This window comes from Genypterus blacodes, unplaced genomic scaffold (genome assembly GCF_046128005.1).
Source record: "Genypterus blacodes isolate CSIRO-AG114 ecotype Tasmania unplaced genomic scaffold, CSIRO-AGI_Gbla_v1 ptg000044l_1, whole genome shotgun sequence".
In the NCBI taxonomy this organism is placed as follows: domain Eukaryota; kingdom Metazoa; phylum Chordata; class Actinopteri; order Ophidiiformes; family Ophidiidae; genus Genypterus; species Genypterus blacodes.
Window position 1 is genome coordinate 7,551,176 of NW_027466857.1, and position 23,223 is coordinate 7,574,398.

Sequence of the window (23,223 nt, forward strand, 5' to 3'; positions counted from 1 at the left end):
TGTTACAGTTTAATCTAAACGCTACAATTAATATGAAAATCTATTGATAATTGTATGATCAAAGTGAGCCGATGGTTCTGCCTCACATGTAGGTTGTAAAGCAAAGTGATTCGATTGTTCTGTATGCGTTTTGCTCCGAGCTTGGGATATCACTCTTTGCAATACTTTAATAGCAGCCTTTGTTGATATCAAGGTCCTGGAGGAAAATACCTCCCCAGTGAGCTGGTTGGTAGACAAATTGTTAACACATTTTGATCCTATCGTCTGAGCTCAGCCTGCACTACAGTCTATGTTACCATGGTTATCTACGCTGGGTGAAACAAAGCCTATGTTAAATCCACAAAGGAGCTCTCGTACCAAATAATCTCACTTTGTGACACAGACCCCATGACTCCTGAAATATGCAAGATTCATAATAATTAGAGAATTCAGTGTTTGTGATTTTAAGCAATTCTTTCATAAATCATTAATTACTTCCTTTATCAATCAACAAATGAGTTTAATCCTTTCTAAAGATTAGACTGAATTTACTGTTTGTCTTTCAACCTTATCCACACTTGGTGTGAGAATGTAAAACCCTTAAATCTGTGTGAGGACACACACTCAGCATGTCTATCAAAGCTGTTTTGCTTGGACTTCTACAGAATGTTGCAGAATATAAATGAAGTAGAAACTAACTCTGACCTTTCATCTTACCGACAGAATTCCCTACATATTAAAACACATTCACGTCTGAGTCGTCTCTGTTCACCTTGCGTGTGAACCTACACATTGAATGAGAGTTGTTCTCCGGAAACTTTGGCATTGTAACAAGCAGCCTGTTTGATGTGTCTGTTTGATTATCTCTCCAATCCAGCTGAGTGGAAGTGCCGCCTGTAAACAGCAACAAAGGACATTGAAATGGTAGCAAATGGAAAACCTCTACCCCTTCATGAAACCTTTGTCTGCAATCGGCAAAAAAACAAGATGTTCATTGAATTGGCTGTAGTTTTGATGAATAATGTAGTACTGCTGTGGTGTGCTGAGCCTGGTGCCACGCCATTAATGGGTTTTAACAACCTGGTGGTCTTGCAGCTGACCCAGCTTGACAATGAGCTGAACTATAACAGACCACTGTTTCTTTTTTACTGCCCGTTTGCCTGTTGCCTTTTCAGATTAGAAACTCAGACTCAAGTGACAGTTATGTTCTCAATATTGGAGTCTACTATTGCCGGAATGAATCATTTGATTTGTTTAAACAATATGTACAGTTTATTGAGCTTCCAAATGTATAATTCATTTGTCCTGCAGTTCCATTCGCCCACTATCGTGACATGATCGTAAGTCCTAACTTCTCAAAATAGCAGGCTCACTACTCCTCCTAAAAATATCTGATTTCATGTTTAAGCTAGGAAGTATCTTAATAACTTTAAATAATGTATGTGCAGAAGATAAATGTAGATTAGACCTCAATCTGCAATCCACAGTAAGGTGTGTTCCATAAGAATAACTATGACATTTCCCCAGAAGATGTTCCCATTCTCTTTCATTTGGCAAGGTCACAGAGAATGAAATATCAAAGCAAAATGGGAACATTTCTCAAACAAAGAGTCCATCACACATCTAAGAGTGTTAAGCTGAAACGTATTTTGGTTTGGCAAAAAAAGGAAGAAATCTTTTGAAGGTGCACCAAATGAGGGGTGTGTCTTTCATGCTGCAGTCAGTGCTCTACCCGATGTTCTTTCAGCATAGATTACATCTTGTTTTAGGTGTCAATGTAAAGCATACTTTGCCGTATACACATCAAACAACTCATACAAGACAAAATGGGAATATAACTGCACTCCCATTGTCATTTACAGTGGAAGTAACATCCTTTCTTTCCTCGTGCCGCTTCTCTGGCTTTCTTCTTGTATCTGTTCTTGTGCGCTACCGTTCTTCTTCTTCTCTGTCTTTCTAACCCACCCACATTTGTGCCTCTCTGTTGCTTTCTGTCTCTCTTCTTGTGACTTCTGTGTTCCCGTGGCTGCGGTGCGCGTTTGTGTGTGTGTCATATCTGCACAGTTAACTAGTGAGAAAGCTCAAGCTCAAAGAGGCTCAGAGACTCATCAGGGAATCTGAAGCCAAGGTGGGTGTCCTCCCTGCATGTGCCGCCCCGTATACCGTTTCATTTTTATTCATTTTCAGTTTAATCTTTACCAAAACTATTTGAAATGGATGCATTCTATCATAGAAGGCATGGAATTTGTCCTAATTTTGCTTTGCTCTGTAATTTGGCAATGTTTTATGAGGAACAGTGTAACATTTGGCTTCGTAGTGAACCACATACTGTACATCTCCTGCTTAATTAATGCAATTTTTGTAAGTAAACACTTTCTGATTGAATTTCACTATCAGAGATGAGATTGGGTCGTAGGGTTTAATCACATTGCATTCAGAGTTAATTACCTGCCACACTGACCTCCCTGTTGAGTCCAGAAGGCTACACATTCAGGCTGGATAGGTTAGATTTCATATTAACCTGGTATCCTGCTCTGCAAGATGAAATCTACAAAAGAAACTGCAGACAAAAAGAGTTGAGACCTTGACCAGCCAAATAAAATCCCAATAGTGAAACATGGTAGAATAAAACCAACAAAATTGTAAATAGAAATGAGTTAGACCCCTAAGAGGCACATCCTCCAAACTATCAATGTATGTATACTCAGTATGCACTATGGTTATGGGCATACTGTTTTTTTATTAAAAGATAACAAACATTCATTGGCTTTTAAACCTGCATCAAGAACATTGTTGTTCCGGCTTAACTCTACATGACTCTGTATAATTCAATAATGGTCCAATAATAATGTCAAGTATAGAGTATATAAATTGTACATTTTACAACATGTTTTATTTTATATCTAGATGTGTTTACCTGCGGACAAAGCAGCTGCTAGTGCCAGTGGTGTTGCCAAGGATGGAGAGAGAGAGAGAGAGAGAGAGGGAGAGATTGAGAGAGAGAGAGAGAGAGAGAAAGACCCAGAGGTCCCTTCAGTGTGGAAACAACAGCATTCTAATTTAGCAGCTAATTTGCTTCCATTCCCTCGTATTAATCTTAAAAGAGAAAACGGGCCACAAAGGGCTCCCTACTGACGGGCATATAATCATTGGATGTGGGTTCTCACCGAGGGGCTCTGGTCAGGCTTTCTAAGAAGCTCCTTGCTGAAAACCTTTTTAATTTCCTCCCTAATAAACAATCCACTGATGCCATAATGTAATGAACCACAATGTAATGTCTTTAAATATGAAGCCAATCACATTTTAGAATCAAGTGAGTGAGGAAAATGCATATAGTGGGGAATTGGTTTTGGAAATGAGGAGTGCAAGTGCTGTGGAAATGCATTTCGGTAAGAGCGAGCCTCTAATCAAATCCAAAGATCAAACCCTATCTAAGTTTTGGTGTGTGTAATTATCGCATTTGCATACAATTTTTAGGGAACAAGGTTTTATTGGCATTATCGCTGACTATCGCTGACTACCTGTGTAAGTGCTCCGCCTGATAGGGTGGATGTGTCAGGGGACAGGAAAGTGCTGTCTTATCAGTAGCAGGTTTAATTTAACCTGTCTTCTGTCTAATAGCCTGTCGTTGTGAGCAACACTGACAAGAACTTGGGAAGGTAACTTTCTTATCTAAAGTGTTATTAACCCATCGTCATTCACAGTGTTCTCCGACGTTTTGCTTAATGTTTACTTGAATATCGGCAGAGGTTTCTTGAAGAAAGCGGTAATGGAGTGTTTCGGCTAGTTTACAAGTCAGCATTTGCCATAAAATGTGTAAATGTAGCAGTCCAGTTGTTTGCGTGTTGTCCTTGCTGTTATTTTAGATTGAAATGTTGATGAGTTTGACGACCTGCTCCGATTTCACATCAGTGGTGCCAAAATGACTCGTGCCACTAACAGGGAAGAATAGTCAAACGGCTGCAGACATATTTCATACTCATAATTACAACCAGGAGGCTGACATTGATGCTTTTTGCCAGGTGGCAGATCATTTTTCTGTTTAATCTTACATGATGTGAATGTGAAATTAGACTCCGCTTGTCTCGTAAGCCACACAAATCATTGTCTCCTTTATCTACAGCCATTATGGTGTCATTGAAATGAGTTAATCACCAATTTTAGTTTGTTTGGTACACGCTGCTAGATACAGTTTTGTTTAACAGAAAAAAAGGCAGGTGAACTGAAAGTGTTTCTACTGCATCACAAAATGCAGCTGAAACACCCCCCCCCAGTTTAATACTGATATTGTATGATATGAACAGTTTATTCAAAGTTTCTTTACAAAACTATACTTGCCGTAATTCTAACGGCTGCTACAATAACTTTGAAGATGGCAAAGCCTTCACTGGCAAATTTCACTACATAACATCCTTTGAAACACAAACAAGGCCACATAAACACTTTTTGGCCATTACTCAAAAAGTAGAGAGAGTCCATACTCTGTGGTTAGCGTTTGAATATATTCTTTGCTCTGTTTTTGTAGATTGCGGCTCGTCCGGCCGGAGCTGGACCTCCACCTCCACCACCCCTACCCGGGGGTGCAGCACCTCCACCTCCTCCCCCGCCCCCTCCTCCCCCACCTCCATTTGGTGGCTGTCCTCCACCTCCCCCACCCCCTCCTTTCCCTGGCATGGCCTGCGTTCCGCCACCTCCGCCGCCTCCCCCACCAGGTGGAGGGCCTCCACCTCCCCCTGGGTGCGGGCCGCCACCACCGCCGCCGTGCTTTGGGGGCCCAGGTATGGCACCTCCACCTCTGCCTGTCATTAAACTGCCTTATGGACTGGAACCCAAGAAGACCTACAAGCCTGAAAGTGTGATGAAGAGGGTCAACTGGACCAAGGTATGGGAGGGCTTTGTTTGTAATGAATATTCCACATTTTCTATGATAATTTCAGTTATTTCGGTTTATTAAAACACCATTCACCTATACACGGCCTTGGGGTTGGCTTTGTCAGAAAACCAGAAAGGAATCAAGGAAAGGAAAAATGCTTCTAATAAAGAAATACAAAAAAGTTGAAGGTCCAAAACAGAGAGGAGCTCTATGCAGATGTAGTGTATTGAGACTTTTCAGCCACAGGCCACACTATTCCACACTCGGCGCCCATTTCAGGAGATTCAACTGTGAACAATTTTCACTACTCTTGTGTCCTTGCATTTTCTCATTCTTAGCGTAATTGAAGGAAGACGGGGTTTTATAACGTTCCATCACATTCAAATGCAATTTCAATAGGGCATTCTCCTGTGTGTGGGCTCTATTTTACCATAGATAATGTATCTATTGCCTCAGGAGTTCTTTCCATTAATTTAATAGTTCTTCATCTATTCTTGTGTGACCTCGCCTTTCAGTCTTCAATTACTGACAGCAACCAAAACATCAGACTATCTATTGAAATATTTTAATTGGTGAACACTACCTTTCGTAGTTTTAGTGGAAGTAAACCTTCTTCTAATGATGGATTTGTTTCTGTTGGAGACAAATTTGAAACCACTTTGCCTTGTGTTGAGTTTTTGGTCAAGAAAACATAATCACATCTTGGGGATATTTTGCGGTAGAAACTGTAGTCAACATGGGGACAAATGACATCTGACATAATCAAGATGTGGTAATTCAAGTCAAGATTGACTATTGCTCTGTGGTGTGTATGTCACAGATGACATTTTATGTCTCCTTATGAATTCTCGCCGGTATGCAGATGCTTCACTTTATGTGAGTGTTTCCTGGCTGGTAGGTGAAGTTATGCTGTGTGTCATTCATCAGCGAGGAACGAGAAAACATTTGGAAACATTAAGGAAAAACAACAATTTAGCATTTGGTTTATTATTGCCAGCTGGTGCTGTTCGTGAATGTGTGTGCCGAGATATTTTACACATTAGGAGACATGTCCTTGTGAGCAGTAGATTGGGTTTTGCGTGTATGGCTGTGTGTGCATAGAACGTAGTACAATTGTCCATAGTCTAGCAGGTGCACAGGGACAAGTGAATGTGAAGGTGCATTAACCTTGTTTCCGCAGGCATCAAAGTCTGAGATGCAAATGAAATTCATAACCACCTGAGGAAAAACAATCTCCCTCTCTTTTGTCGATTACAAGGGACATGAGTCGTCTGTCTGTCTTTGTGGAGCAGATGGAAATATGGCAGTGCCCAAAGCGACCGTGATTTGGTTGTATAAAGAAAGGTAGAAGAGAAGATAGTGTTTATTGTTTTCAGACTTGCACCCTTCAGTCACCTTACTCTATATTTCCAACAAGAAAAAACAATATGTTTGGTAGTTGAATTTGGACTTTAGAAGCACATGTGTTTGCATTGGGTAAATTGTGAGTAGGCAGGCTAGTTTGATTGTTGTGTGCTATTGTCTGGACTGAAATTACACGTGGGAGTCGTACTATTTGCATGTTATATTCTATTACTAATCCATGAATTAGCTGTTGCCTTTTGGATTTCTGTATTTACCCTGTTACTAAGGATAATTGAAGATGAGTCTTTCGCTTTGTTAGGGCTTATTTCAAATTAATATTTTTGGAGTTATTTGGGCTCTGTACCACTGGGATATGGCCACTTCATCATATTTCTGTTGCACCACTTACAGAGTAAATGGATCAAATTTGCAGTTCATCTGAAATAGCTGTGCCTCCAAGAAGGTGTCGGAAAATATTGAGAACCTGAACAAATGAAAAGTTCTCAGACTTGTCTGCTTTGTTCACCAAAACATTCTGAAATGGTAGAAATGATGTTGACTAAATAGTTCTAAAAGTGTTAAACGTCTAAACCTGCATTGATTTATTGGTTTTGGCATATTAGTAGGTGATTCCACTTTCAGGCTGTTAACATACAGAAGTTTGGAGATTGTAAGTGACATTTTAAGATCTCTTGTGAAACTGATTATGATCCGCAGGAGAATGTGAGTCTACTGGATTTATTTAATCACATTTTCTCATTCCAAAAGCACATGCTAATATAGTCAATAACATCATTTTCTTCCAAAGCTCAGCAAAAAGCTCAGCCAAAATATCTTTGATTCGCATTACCATACCTGAAACACAATTTTTGCTATTTTTTTGCAACATGGCATTGCACTGGCACACCTCTTGCTCTACACGAGGCTTTGTTGGACACGGTATAGCCAAGAGTATAGCCAAGAGTAAGAGTGGGTTGTATAGCAGCAGAGAAGCAAAACCTACATTTTGCTCCCAACACACCAGTAGCTCGTCTCGATCACTTCCTAAGCTTCCCATGAAAGCATCTACAGTTGCCATTATAGCACTCTGCACTCACCGGTGCTTCTGTATGGCTTTGAGAGTGATTACTCACCATTAACTGGAAGCTTTTGCCTGTTGCTCTTACACCTACACGTATTTCTATATCTCATTAATGTGGTCTTGAGGAGGCTAATTACAGAGGTGCAATAGGTCGCCCATTTGTTGAAGCCTGGGTTAAAAATCCACAATGTCACAATTAAGAACACTCGGCCCAATACTTAACCCAAAAATTGCTGGTGTAGGAAAGAGCCGCACACTTTACCAGGCATTAATAACCGCCTCATATAAGGTGGTTTCGCTTATGTCGCAATCTCTCTGTACAAGTAGGTAGGTAGACACACACAGAGAAGGGGCGAGAGAGAGAGTGAGTGGGAGAGAGAGATAACACCACCTGTGGTCTGTCATCTCAGTATCGGAGGGAGCCTGGTTGCTTTAAAGAGGCTTTGTTCTTTCATGCAAGGACGGGTAGGAGGGCTGTTTTGTGCTGCAAACTAAAATACACACATTTCATTCACCTTAGCAGAGGTCAACAAGAGCTTTGATGTGTCTGGTTTAGTTAAGGTGTGTCCCGAGGTCATATTAATGGAGACATTTGTTCTCTCAGCGAGAAGATGCTATCCATTGTGTTTTAATAAACTGGACAGGACAGCGGTGGCTGCACTGACACATGACACACAGATGTGTAGTACAGCTGTGAACACATAGAATAACTTATTATCCCCTACTGTCTTTGTCTGTGGATTGTTTTTTGGGGTCTTTTTTCTTGTCCTGTTTGTCGCTCAAATGCAAAGGATGAATGTGCAAGGACACGGTCAAACCCCATCTCCAGTGAGAAGAACTTGAGTGGCAGATTGGTGGGATGGCAGCCTCTGATTGTGGCGATAATAGAATCCTTGTGTCATTGCAGATAGTGCCTCAGGAAATGGCAGAGAATTGCTTCTGGATCAAAGTCAAAGAAGAGAAGTTTGAGGACCCTGACCTATTTGCTGAGCTCTCCGTCTCCTTTTCCTCAAAGAGTAAAGGTAAGAAGGCTTCATCTCTCCTTTCCCCTTCCTTAATTAGTCTGTGCAACACCGTGCCACTTTCATCTCCTGACACTTTCGGAAACAATTTGTCTCAGTGAATTTCTAATTATCTGTAAACCGAGAAGGGTTTCCACTGCATTTAAATATGGTCTGTACGCTCTCCAGCCATGTCTCTCTGCCAATTAGAGATTCCAGTGGTTTTGCTGCAAGGTGTTTACGAGCTTATATGTTCCCTTTGAGAAGGATACACTGTCGCTGTACACGCGCCGTTTGTTCTTTGTGGCCACGAGGTAATTGTAGACTAGCATGTGTGTAGCATATACAAGGACATGATCTTGGATGTGAATCTGAATTGAGAGCAGTGGAGCTTGGTTTGATTTGGGCCTTTTCTCGTCCAGTAGAACAATCCTGTCCGTAGGAAGTTGGGCGGCTTTGTTAAAGAAGCTGTTGGAGTTTTTCCTGTCCCGGCCAGCTTGTTTTGCAGATACACAAGCAGGCTACCCTAACTTGCTGATGAATAACAGAAACAGTATAGAACAAGTTTGTTTGTGGAAAGAAGACACTATGTGAAGGCGCCTGATGTATTCCTCCCATGACAATTCGAGTGATTTCCGCCTCTTTTACGACGCGTGTGTGTGCCGTACACTCCTCTAATTCTAGCAGCCGTGGGAGGGGGAGAAGTCAGTCCTGTCAAACACAGAACAGTCAGCACAGTCTCGAATTTGAGCTCTGTCAGGGTGTGTGGACATAACTATCCAGACTCCTCCAACTTTCCCCACATACCCGGCTTATGTTTGGACACCCGTCAGCCCACAAGCAGCTCCTTGCTCTGTCTTTTCTAACAGCCTCCAAGTCTACAAACAAGCCTCGTCTGTTTTTTTGTTGTGGGAAATGAATAGCAATTTTGCCTCAGCTGCCGCAAGGTGATTTGCTGGCATAATCCACACAGGGAGAATGTGGGGAACAGAGCTGTTGCAAGTGGCATGGACAAACCTGGCAACGGTGCCACCCTCATCTCTCTCACCAGAGAACTGCCGCTACTTATTGTATTTCAATATGTTCTGTGTGACAGTTCTGTGACGACGAATAATCAACACTTTACCTCTCTAATACCTATTTGATTATTGGAATTCCCACTGCTTTGTTTCATTGGACACATAAAATGAGCCGAAATGCAAGAACTGAACTCCGCTTAGCTTTCGTAGTCCCTCGCACCCTTGGCGTTAACACAGCTTTAAATTTCTCAGATATTAAATTCCCCTTCACACCCACTGAGGGAGAAAAAGTTCTATAGATAGTCCATGCACCCTCTGGCAGAGTAGGAATTCATGATCCAGCATTTCCCTTGGGAGTTACCTTTGCTGGATCCCTATCAATTACCCCTGCAGCGGCTTCACTGAATCAGCTCTTTTCTGCCTATTGTTGAAACAGAACATGATTTGCTCATGAATGAAAAATGCTGTTTAATGTTTGATATCAACCACCCCATCCCCTTTGGTGAAGTTGAAAGTCAATGAGAACGGCTTTGATGTAGATGGCACGGCAGAAAAAGGTGCTGGGAGGATTCTCGCTAAAGTGAGTCCCAGGTCCATTTGTTTTGTTTCTTTATTCCTATATTTCATCATTCATTGAGTAGAAGCGTTCAAATTGCACGCAGTCTGTTGATATTTGAGAATCAATGTGCCTGAACTTTTTTTATCAATAAAGATCCCCTGCCTTATTTCCGCAATTTATTGGACCTGTGTGTTTGGGAAGTGCGTCTTCCGTCACACACGTCTTCCAGTGGGTCAGCTGGTGTTGGTGCACTCGCGGGTGATGTAGAGGGGTTCAGGTGGAGGAAGCCCAGATAGCCACATGAATTTCTGGAGGTCTCATACTCTCCGCGTAACCACAGACCATAAATCCAACGTGCTGATCTGACAAACAAGTCACTAGTGGAAGCCTACTTCATTTGTCTGGAAAATTGCCACAGTTCCCTTCTCACATACACACACATACACATGCACAAACACTTGTTGTTGTTTTTTTCCTTTTGTGTCCTTTTCCCATGTCTAGACGCAGATATTTTTTAAGTAAAGCACACTTCGGGGGACTAGTGTATCATGAAAGATGAGGCAAGCAGGTGTAAATGCCTTCCCTGCAGAGCTGCCCTCAGAAAATGGTGCAAAAAGGCTTCTGTTAACTCCATATTTCCTGGGATTCTGGCTTGTTACATGCATTGTCGGAGACCAACACTTGCAGTTTTGGGGGGAAAAAAGAGAGGCAAAAAAAAAACAAGAATCACTTTAACAGCTCCCAATTTTCAGATGCTTATTGTGCTCAGAGGCCTCTAAAACAACTGAGAATGCCAGACTGTCATCTCCCCTGCTGCTTTTATGAGTCTCACTGTTTAATGAGTTTTACCAAGAAAAGGAAATGATAATCAAGAGGGATTTCAAGCTCCACTTCCACCTCTTAAAGAATTTTCCTTTCATCCTCTTTTATTATGAGATGGTCCTTTGGCTTGATTGGAAACCAAAAATACGTTGCCCAGATACTCTAGATGCCATATATGGCAACAGCATACTTCATTAGTCCTACATTTCTCTTACAAACGCAAGGAGATGTGTACAGGTGTAAGCAGCTTTACAAATTACAGACTGTCTACAATACAAGTTAACCAGTTTTTGCTAGTAAAAAGTGAACACGTGTGAAATTGCCCATAATCATCCAGTGCCTTATAAAATTACAGCAAATATGTGAGGTCAAAGTTGAGCTTGAACAGACGTATCCACGCAAAATTGCAAATGATGTTTACACTGAGCGATTTTCATTTGGAAAAATGACTTTGAGTTCACATTTATTTTCCCTGGCAAACACAACGTTGATGAACAATAACCAAAATTCTGAAATTAATGCCAAAGCTGTGAAGAATGCCTTTCTCATAACGCCTTAAACTATTATATATTGTATTTTTTACTTATTATATCCTCCATTCAGTTTAATTTTGCATTCATTCCCGCATGACAGAAGTTATTAAATCTGATGAAATAATGTCCAAATTCCAACGCGTAATTCTTTTCCTATTAAAGCCTGTGTAGGAACAAAAGCCCAATCTACCTCTTTCAGCAAGTTATCCATTAAAAAAAGCCTGATTTCTAATATTTTTTCCGACTTATATCCCACAGCCTATTTTATTGTAGCTTTGTTCTTCTGGCCTTTCAACTTTGGGCAGCATAGAGTGCTCTGTGATCACAAAATTGTTACCACCCACTAGTGGAGCGAAGTGATCGTTATCACAGAGACAGAAACCTCATGCACATTCTTTATTGGTTCTGGCCCTACACCCTTGCTCGCGTCTTTTGAACTTGTGTACCAGGCGTTAAATGCTCCCTGGCCATGTCACAGTGCTATTTTATTTTCCTTTAAGGAAGCATTTTTGCCTTTTACTGCCGTTCTCCTCTCCGCTCCCCTTTCCCTTGCTCTCACTCTGGCTGTATTGGCGTCTCCCTTTTTCTTTTGCTCTCATCTCCCCTCACTTCACTTTATCAATCAGTGGGTTGTGCCTGTGTACGGCTCTTGGGATCAAATCAGATTCACTTCTGGATTGAATGTGTGTAGCCATGGCCTGCTGAATTTGAAAGGCAATTCATTCAGCCGGAACTTTGTAGTTCAATTTGAAACAAGATTGATGTTGGCAAACTTCACACCCCCTTTCTTCCAAAATGTTTCCTCAATTGGACACATCAATTGCAGACGGACAAAGGGCATATGGCACTTTGTAATGCCGATGGCTGGGCTGCTCTGAAGAAACAACACAGTGTAACTAAATGAGGCTGCTTGAACCAACCACAATTTAAATCCCTAAATACTTCATGTTACATTTCCTATCTACTAATCTGTAACTAGTAGTAACTTAATGATGTGAATACGTAGAATCACAGCAAAGCCGTGATAAGTAATCTATCGTCAATGTCCTTGAGGCGTCGGCAGTGTGGTTGCGCATGTTTTGTAGCCTAGTGAATGAAAGACTGTACACTCAATGGCAGTCATCCGTCTTCAGATCGTGCAGAGAGAGAGGCATAATGAAGACATATGTGCATCCTAAGGAGGAATCAGACACTGTAGTCAGCCCCTCTGAGTAGGGTCACTGGGACTTCCTTTCCCAGCATGCCTATGTGTTAATGATGCCTGGGCTGCTAATGAACATGGGATGCCCCGTTGCTTACGATGGCCAGAGGGGCTAGAGAGAAGCTCTACCAAACCAAGAGAGCAGCCAACAGAGAGAGAGAGAGAGAATTTTGGAAAAAATGGAGGCCAGCTCACCAGTCTGCAGTTAGATAGGAGGAGATTGTGTGGCTAAGAAAGGATTTCAAATACATTTTGCTATGAACAAGTGTGTAAATTTGTGTGTAATGTGCATTTACATTTTTTGTTTGGTAGAAACACATGAAAAATAAGTAGATTTCTTGAGAAAACCAAGTTGGAGATTAAAGCAATAGTATCTTTGCCTCGGGTGTACGTTGTGAACAACATCACTTCGGGTGTTTAAAGTTGTGTCTTATTAAAACACGATAATGCTTTCATGATGTTTTTCCTTCCAGATGGGAAGAATTTAATTACAAAGTTTATTTAGGAAAACACTCATATTTGTGTTATCACTTCAAAGCTTTGGAATTACTGCGCACTTAAAAGAGATGGTTGCAATCAGGCTCCACCAGTCACCGGGATTTGATCACATCCAGGAGTTCTCCTCTCTCTGACATCCCTCTTCCTTGCCTACCTACCATTTTTATCCTGCACACACTTTCTTCTCACTGAGCCCTTGTGGGGCACATACAGCCAGATTCACAATCCCTGCTACAAAGGCCCCAGCAGCAGGGCGCTAATGACCCTGCCACAGAGGCAGTAATGATGGAATCAGTGGGGGGTTTAGCTGCCTCTCTGACTCTCACTAATAAGTCCCCTAATAACTCTGTTAACATCAGGGCTGACCTGACCGGTGGATCAAACGCACTCGCACATGGTCAGCCACCCCACATGACACTCACCTCTCAGTCAGACAAGAATAGTTGCTGATCCACACACTAGATTCCAGGTGCCAGGACCATACAGCAGAAGTTCTGTGCAAGTCTATGGACACATGAGCTTTGACTCAAAGCATGTTCGACAACAATGTGCCACTCAAAATATTAAAATCCATTTGTTCTGTATGCATTCACAAACATATATCTTGTTAATAGCAACCTTTGAAAAGCTTGCTGCTCTTGAAAAGCCTTATCCCAAGACTACCATTTAGAGCTTTGCCTCCTCTGATACTCTCAGCATTAAAAAGGCTTTCGGATAATGAGTTTAAGCTTAACTCAAGACACTGCAGCCCACTGTGGGATAGTTTACCTTGTATTAATTGCGTGAGTGGAATGATAAGCGCGTGCTATGTCAAAGTATTGGGAGCTGAGGCTTGATAGTTTGCTTTGCTTCCCCAGAGGACGAGGCTGTTTATTACTGATTCTGTTTATGGCGACATCCGCCAAGGCAGCTTCCTCTGCATTTATCTCTGGCTTTTCCTCTGTAGACGAGGTTCTGTCACCCTCTCTCTCTCTTTTTTTCCATCCCGTCCTTCTCAGCTTACGTCTGAAACTCTCCCTTTGGACCTGCCTGTGTGCATCTAGAGTCCAGGCCTGCGGTTCTCTCACTATTAAAAACATTCTGCAGCAAGGTCCCTTTTTTGGGTACTCATTCTTATTATTTGCCCTCATTGGCATCCGTAAGAAAAGAGATGCTTCCCTTTGGCAAAATGTCAACCTCAAGACCTTCATTCATTCCAAATTGCGCATTCTGTATTATTTATTCATTATTGTTTCAAGCAGCCCTAATGGATATCATTGTTTTTGAAAACGAAGGTCCCAACAGGTGACATTTCCTCTCATTTTGAAGGCGGGAACTGTTTTTCTAATTGCTTGCATAGGCAGGAGAGATTTGTCTCCATAAAAGACAAAAGACCCCGATGTTCATTTCTCTCTGTTTGGGGCGGCCAGCATGCTGTGGATGTCTCAGGGTCAGAGCTTTTTCTTCCTTGCTCATCCATGTTCTTTTTTTAATATATGACATATGAATGGAAATGAGGCCCTTAAATATTAATGACAAGTAATTGGTTTATTGTGCTAGACTGTATTGTGTGTGAGAGAAAGGGAGAGATAGAGAGAGTGGGAGAGAGAGAGAGACTTCCTCCTATTCCTACTTCATATTGCCTCGCTGTGATGTCCCACTGATTTTAATCTTCTCTTCTCAGATGAGAGCCATTCCGGCTATCGCAGTGCACTTTAACTTTAGCCCTGTGAATATTAGCTTTCTTTGATACCTGCCGCTTACAGCCTCCCATGTCTACACACTGCCAACTTTTATGCGCCCTCAGGTATTCTATAATGTTCATCAAAATCCTGCCTCTTCAAGAATAAATATCCCCTGCACATCTAAATATTTTTATGTTTTCCCCCCCCTCTGCCACATGCACACATGTTTGTTATATCTCAATCTTTTCAATCTGTTTCTCCACTGGCCCTCAGAAATAATATTTTTCTCTATTTGTCTCGCAACACAACATCTTTCAGTGCCGCGCTTTACTCAAACCTTACTCAAATCCTTTAATGCGTTTTTACGGCAGAAGAACCTGGATTTTATGTGGCTGTCCTATCAAGAACACTGTGAGGTCCCATATACCTGCTGTGTGTGTGTGTGTAAACTTCCTCCTGAATCTATTGGTTTAAAACATAATTACTTTTTGATTGATAAACCATATACTGTGTTTGTGCTTGCAAATTGAGATTGTAATATCTTAATGTTTTCCTTTACCATTGTTAGGTTTTTTTATGTGATGCATGATAAAAAAAAAAATATAAAAATTGCATTATCAACGCAATATCAGCCTAGTCCACACATTCAAAACAGTAGTAATATTTAACGTTTATAGAAAATGGATGAAAGCTTTGGTTTGTGTGTGTGTGTGGGTGTCATTCTGTGTGGCTTTATATATACGTGAGCAGTGTTTGTGTGCTTGCCTAATTGAGTGATTGGATGCCTTTGGGACTTGCCTTCAAGCGTAGGACAAAGACGCCCGTGTCACTGGAGTTTTCCGTATAGAGAAGCCTCAGTGGAGCTTCATTAACTCCCAGGCACGATCCCAGACGGCAGAATATAGAGCGCATATCTAATCTGGCTCAGATGTTCCAGCACAATAGCAGCATATATTTTTTTCTTCTTCTTTTCCAACAAGAAGAAGCCATCTTTGACTGTATATGTGGCGTGCTGGTGAACCCGATTGGCCACTTTCTAGGGTTTCAGCTGCAAAGAGAGGCTTTGTGAGTGTAGTGGGTGTCATACTACGTTGCTAAATTGTTAAACCTCAGTTTGGTTTCAATATTCTGGGATGTTAAAATTTTCAAGTCAGCTCTTAATGAATAATGATAAAAAATTGGAATAAATGGAAAATATCGCTCCCACCACTTCTTGTCCTCATACACTCACATAATTGAAGCTTTTGCACAAACCCATTTTGTAATTCAGTGATACTCAGCATTGTATTAGCAAGTCATACAGCATTGTGTTCACTCCTCTTGCTGGATATTAATTTCAGGGGCCGATAGCTTTTGTTCTAGCATTTTTTCTCGGATTGGCCTGTAGACAGAGTTTGTTTTTCAAGCCGTTACTACTCAACCACCCGCTGTATTTCATAATCTCCTCTTAAACGATATTGAACACAGAGTCTGTTGGCCATGCTGTTAACAGAATTTATCATTTGTAGATTTCAATGTTTTATTAGCAACTCAATTTAACACGTTTTCAACTTGAAACTCCTAGAACGTGCTCTGGGCACAGCTGCATGTTGGCGTATGATCTTCATACCGATCACACAGCGCACACAAAACCCGTAGCTGCTCTGACAAACACGGCGCCTTGCAGCGTGCACCGGCCTCCTGACTTTGTTACATGGCATTACGTTTAATTTGTCTTCGAGCCTCTTTGGTGGAATTGGTTTGTGTCGACACGTGGGCCAGGGGGCAACACTCCCACAGCCAATCTGGCTGAAAAGGGACAGAGAAGAGACAGAGCAGCGCCGAGGGGGGAGAGAGCAACTGTGATGTCACAGTCGGATTGGTAAACAATCAGAGTCCTGCGTGTTCGAGATGGTGCCTCCCTGAATATAAACAATCATGACTTCTCACACAACAGCAAGGTAAATTACTGCACAGACAGGAAAGGTTGAGATGAGAGAGGTAGGGAGTGGGGTTGGCTGACCAGCCTGATTACAGACCGAGATCCAGAGACACCAGAAGACGGAAAACAAAAGAAAACACAAACAGAACAACAAAAACAGTGATACTTAAGGAAAGTAGTTAAAGCTAAGACCATTGGAATTTGAAACTAGAGTGTGGCAACCACGAGAGAGTGTTTTTGGAAGTATTTAATGTCAGAATTTAATGTTTTTGTGGACGCAACATATAATTCCCCATAGCGGAGGTGGAATTTAATATCTTATGGGATTACAAATGAAGTATCTTTGACAATAAAATAAAAACCCAGCAAAAATGGAAGCTGTAGCACTGAAAGAGAAACGGAAAGTTGCTCAATCCAGTCTTTGTATTTTCCATTGCTGCAGAAATCACGTAAGATCACAACCTTTGATGAGGAATAATAAAGATGGTCTGTTTATTCGCACACGCCACACCGAGTCTCTTAATTATGTCTGGTCAGTAGCCACATTGATTGCACCCGGGAAGTGACTGTGCATACCAGATATGTCACAGAAATCGAGATAAAAAAACAAGTGCATCTTAATACCTTTTGTATTTTTGCACATGCCACAAGCCCTTCCTCGCATCTTTTATTCAAATAGCTCGTAAAGAAGCAAAGAAAATGTGACCAAAAGATCAGCACGGTTGTCCGAATTACATTAAAGCGCGAGACACACACTTGTTTTTTTCCTCAGCGAGCACATGAAAGATGTAGTCAGAGACAGTAAGAGGGAATGAATGTTGGGTTGAGACACCGTGTCAAGATCTTCTGGATGTATGACAGAAAAAAGGGATTTTCATGCTTTTCTCAGGCTGTCCAGAGGACTCAGCTCCTCGCCATGGGAGGCACATACCCTGATCCACTGCACTGTTCACAGCTTCCCTTCAGGATTCACATAGTGGAACAGTTAGCCCTTAGTTTGGACTTTCTCTTTTATTTACTTTCCCCTTTCATGTGTTTACTTTCCCATCGCCTCCACACTCTGTTCACCATCTTCCCTTTTGTGTCATCTTCCGTTGACTTCCAAGTCGGTTTCCCTGCATCCCTTTTTCATTGTCCATCCATACTGTCCATAGCCATGGCATGCATATTTCATGCCTGTCTGTGTTTTCTTCTATTCTAGCTTTTGAACCAAGTGAAACAAAAGAAAGTTTCTGTTTAGTTCAGCTTCCTGTCTTTTTACTTTTCCGATTGACAGCTCTCTGATTTTCTGTGGTGTCGGAGCCTCTGCTGACCACTTTTGCATGTTAAATTATGAAAGTCAGACATATTATAATGGGCAGGAGTTATAGATAAATCACATTTTAACATTTTGTATTATTGCAGTGCAGCAACCCTGGGGCGAGCACTTTCTGTGAATTGCTGCATGTGCAGATTGTTTCTTTATTTCTTCTCTCCTTTTGCTTTACCATGTTTTATTAAACATAGTAACGCTGCAGAAACCCCTAAGACTGTAACGTGATGAATATATAGGACTCCAAACAAGTCTGATGCAAATGTGTAACCACTATTTTTGTGTTGTTGCTAGCCTATTGTTTGCCTTTGGTTCAGTCTTTCTCTGGGCAAACAAACATAATTCACAAACTAAGGGGGCCTGTGCTTGCTATGAAGCTTTGCACACACACACACACACACACACACGTACACACACGAGTGAGAGACTTAGCTTTGTTCAAATATTTAGCTACTTTTTCGCTCTGCCATTACATTGTTGCCCCCAACACAGACACATAAATAAAACCTGCATTGCATGTTTTACATTGGCTTTGCACTGAAGCCAGCTGTAATCACACAGAAAGAAGAAAGTTTTCATGATATACTGAACCTGACACTTAAGCGGGCAGTAGGCAGGCTGCAGAGGGATGTAATCCAGCAGGGTTTCATCATCTGCACATTCAGTTCAGAACTTTGAACCTACTAGCTCATTGCTAGATGAAGGCTGACTGATGTCAGGCCCATATAAAACGTTCCACTTCATGGAGAGTCTGGGTTCAACGGTGATTGCCAAGTGTAAAGTCGGGGAGCTCATGGTTTTGAAGACGAGACAGATTAGTTTGACTATGTGGATTTGCATTATGGTGTTTCTGCACTTGTAGCCCTTATTCTCACCTGTCTGCCTTTCTTCCAATCTGTGTCTGGCTGAGGTGAAGCAGCTTATTAACCTTTCTGAGGCCACAGGCGTCCCTGCGATGGAAAGACACCTCAGACATACTGTGTTAGACAAATTAACCTTTGAGGATTGATACGCCTTAATTTTAATTTTAATCACACTAAGCTGTGAAGCACGGTGGATATTTTATATCTGAGCCAAATATGGAGAACATATTACACCTTTCATCAGAATTCAGCCGTACGGAAATGGAGACATCAGCTGGAAAAATAGCAGATTGAATGTTTCATATTCGGTGGGTAATATGCTTACCAGCCTTTTTCCATTTGTTATCTAGGGTTTGGTAGTATTGGGGACAGAAATAGCCTCGTAGTCTCCATCACTTTGACAATGTTGATATTTTGTAATATTGTTTGCGCCCCATAAAAATGTATTATTATACATTCTGTTACCTGACTGCCGGGACTTACAGTAGTTCTATGTAACCGGGAGTGTGAGAGATTCCCTTGTAATGATAAATCCACAGTACCTGTAGAACTAGATAAATTGAAGCAAGATGAACTGTGTATCATAAAGGGATTCTTTCATGCACAGAATGGCTTTGGTATTTTAAAGGGGTGAAAATAAATTTTACACTCTAAACCAGCGTCGCTTTGACATTCATCCCCTCATGTAAAGCTATGGAAGAGACTCTTAGCCCTACATTAAGGACATTAAGGACAAAGTCATTTTAACCGGTAGGTTCCAAAGTTTGGGAAGTACAGCTAGAGGGAAAGTTAAACAATTCATTCTGGATAGTGTAGGTCTAGAACGCTTTACTTCACCATTTCTCCTGGCTGAAAATGGGTCTACAGGATAGAATGTTCGACAGCTCTAGTTGGTGTTTCGTGGTTGTATTAATATTGACATCAATGCATAAAGTATCATGTTAGGCACCGCTGGTAATATCTTAATATATTTGCATTCCCTTGAGATGCGTGTTGTGCATATTATTTTCTGTGTCTATTATCAGAGTAGTGGTTTTCTTTTTGATGCTGTGGCTGTTGAGTTACAAATGCTCTGCGAGATCTTTTATGCAAAATCACTGAGCCAAAGAACGCCAAAAAAAACAAAGATTTGCCACCCATCCTGCTAAATGAAATTACACAGTGACTCTACATTGTATTATCTTAAAGCAGAATGAGCAAAATACCACATTCCAGCATTACCAGAATTGAATTCCAGAGCCATTATTTTCTCTCAGCAGTTTACCTATCACAATCGATCCGAAGCAATTTAACATCTTTTATACATCCGCCACAGCTCTATCCGTTGTTGGCGATTCAAAGTTGGGGAAGCTCCCAAGTGATGCAATTAGAGCTCCCGCTGTGTGGTGAAAGTTGTGGAAACAGAGGTGTGTACGGGTCACCAGGTAGCACATTACTCTGCCCATGACATTGATGGTCTACCCACCAGCATTGTGCTGCTACCAGGGTGGAAAACCAAGCCGCCTCACTCTATTCCTCGTTTATCACTCTCTGAAGTTGTTTTGAAAGGAGTGTGATACACGTGCTATGCGTTTTTTACCCCCCCCCCCCTTGGTTTTAAATGCTGCAGCAAGCCCAGTGACAGTCAGGCCACAGACAGGAGGACCAGTGAAGCTACTCTGGGCTTAATTGCTTGTGTCTCAGGGTTTGAGTTTGCCTTAAACGATTGGCATTAGCCGGAGTTAATGCAGTGGTGGAATAAAGGGCCCGTGCCAGGCTGGTGGTGCTCCGGATGAGTAAGCAGGGCAACGCTGTCCAACTGGGCCGCACCGTCCCTGTGTACATGTGAGGCTGAGTTTGTTCATTAAAGGTGTGGGAGACTGTTTGACCCCAGGCTGGTCTCAGATGACCCCAATCTCTCTAAATGCTTCATTAGCTTTGCTTTTCTCATCTTGGACTGCCACTACACTTTGCTTCTAAGTTGTACATATATTAAGGTTTGTCTTTTTTTGTTGGTGTTTGTTTTTCTGTATGCGTGTGTGTGTGTGTGTGTGTGTGTGTGTGTGTGTTAATGAGGGCTCCTGGTGGTGTGTAATTAACACAACAGCAAATGTCCCCAAAGGGTAAGATTAACATTGAACACATTAGACACAATAGAGCCCGGGAGAGAGATTTTTTTTTTTCTTCCTTTTTTGGCAATTAAATGATTTGTGCATGTGTGTCCGTGTCTGCGTAACTCTGACCATAACTCATGTTGGCATAACTGCACTGCTGCCACTTCCATCTCCCTCACACACACACACAGACACGCGCGTAAACTTGGACGCACTGTGAAACAAAGCCAGCAGTCCCTTTGGATTTGCGGGCTCCTCACACACAGGCTGGCTAGAATCCCGTCTGCCTCCCATTCCCCGACTGCCTCCTCTACACAACCTGGTCCAACAAAGATAAACACACGCTGGGTAGATTATTAGAGAAGTATCAAGGTTCTCCTGCAGGTGAGCGGCTATTGCAGCATCGCGCTCCGAACGCGATAGCGCCTTGTATAATCCGATGCAGTCACCTCCGGGGGGTGTTCTGCTACCTGCTGAGACTCAGGTGGGTGCTGATACCAACACCAGACCTTCAGCAGCATCCAATAGCATCTCACTGTCAAAAGAAACTCACAGGATTCCGCAGCGTATTGTTTTCAGTACGAGTATTGCGAGTACTTCGGGTGCTACGGCAATTTAAAGTTAGGAATGAAAACACAGCGTCGTCTTCAGATTAATTTTACAGACCAGTGCCCTCTGTGTGCAATTCTCCACTTATTCCTGTGCTGACCAAACGGAAAAAAAAGGGCCTCATTTTGGCCATTGGACATGAACCGCACCATCGTCTTAATGGCGATGGTGAGCATGTTGTTCAGGCGAGGAGGTGCTGTTCCCTCAGCTGAAGTTATCCTATTATACAGATTTCCTGTTGCTTTATTGCTCTTTTTGTTACCTGTAATGAAACATTTGCAATGCCTTATTTAGCAAAATAACACTCGTCTACTTCTACTTTCCCTTCCCTTCGCCCTGTATTTTAAGCACCACCCCCCCACAAAAAGCCCAATCTGTTCTGATTGGCCATTTGCATCACGCCTAAACTGGAAACGCCAGTGGACTGTGAGACGCTCACACACACCCGTTTGACAGTTGGCGACAACCTTTTATGGAACTAAGCTTTCAGGCCAGGCTCTTTTCATCACACACACTCCCTATATTATCCTAACATTTTATTTTAATGACTCCAGTGGCTCAACCAGTTCATTCAGTGGATCCCCAACTGAATACTATAATGTCACATACGTTTATGCATCTACATCTGTCACAGGTGATGGGAGCCGCAGTGCAGCATATGTCGCATGTATTCATCTGTTAAAGTGTTTGCACCGTGGCCCGGTGTGTGCACATGCAAATCTGCAGCACCCATCGGTGTGTGCAGTTGAGGAAAAAGTAAAGTGATGGCCTTATTGAGTTTACAACACGCTATCTGATGGCGTGTTGCTGCCGGTCTTGAGACAGAGGTCGTGCGTACGAGGTGATGGCAATGATGGAGGGTGAGTGAGAGAGAGAGAGAGGAAGGAGAGAGAGAGAGGAAGGGGGAGAGCAGGGAAATAAAGGGCGGGCGTAAACGGTGCACGCGAGAAAGAGATGTTTTAAGGGGAAGTATTTATTTGAGATGAAGGGAGTGATAGAGGGTGAAGCATGTGATAAGTACACCAGTGGAGGCTGTTACTGCCTCAGAGGAAAATGATAACGTTTCTTAGCAGGGGATGTGTGCATACGCTGCCACACTCCTGTCTCCTTATTGGTTTGGGATTAAGCTGTGAGGTTCTGTAACGATCTAAGAAACAAGTCATTACTGTGTTTATCTCATAACTTTGGTGTTTTATTGAATATATTAAATCTGTCAGGGAATCATAACCAGAATACTTTGAAATTTAAATTGTGACAAGATTAGATTGTGTTTTATATAAATATACTAGAGAGAACTTTGCTCAGACTCCTGATTTGAGCTGGCAGGCCTCAAAGCACACACTCATGCACACACACAACACACAGCAGTCGACAGCGTTGGTGATAATTATGCGATACTGTTATAATTAGGAAAAACAAGTTGTCAACACTCAACGCCAGGTCACTGGTGTCTGATTCTCCCCTCCTGGATTTCCATACTTATGCTCAGTTTCATGGCACATAGTAATACAATCTATCCATGCAATTTCAGTTGAATCCTGAATCCTCTCACCAATATCTGTCATTTTACATTGCATTACATTACATTACGGGCATTTGGCAGACGCTTTTATCCAAAGCGACTTACATTACATTACCACCCTACGCAGAGGGGGGAGCAATTGAGGGTTCGGTGCCTTGCTCAGGGGCACCTTGGCAGGGACACGAACCGGCGATCCTCAAGTTCCCAAGCGGAAGCTCTACCCACTGAGCTACTGCCTCCCCTCATTTGTAAGGCACATGTCTGTAGAGTAAGTGGACTTAAGTGGCTGCCTACGTTAGCTTTACATTTATTTACTATATGTGTATACC

General features: G+C 42.1%; 1 protein-coding gene across 4 annotated transcripts in view; it reads left to right on the forward strand.

Moving 5' to 3' along the window:
* The window catches only part of diaph2 (diaphanous-related formin 2), a 326,344-nt gene that overhangs the window by 121,214 nt on the left and 181,907 nt on the right, over positions 1–23,223 (forward strand). For all 4 annotated transcript variants that reach the window (XM_076149017.1, XM_076149018.1, XM_076149020.1 and 1 more), the window contains 2 exons: positions 4,505–4,861; positions 8,185–8,299. In XM_076149017.1, the coding sequence (XP_076005132.1) occupies positions 4,505–4,861; positions 8,185–8,299 (472 nt within the window). The remainder of the gene's footprint in view (positions 1–4,504; positions 4,862–8,184; positions 8,300–23,223) is intronic.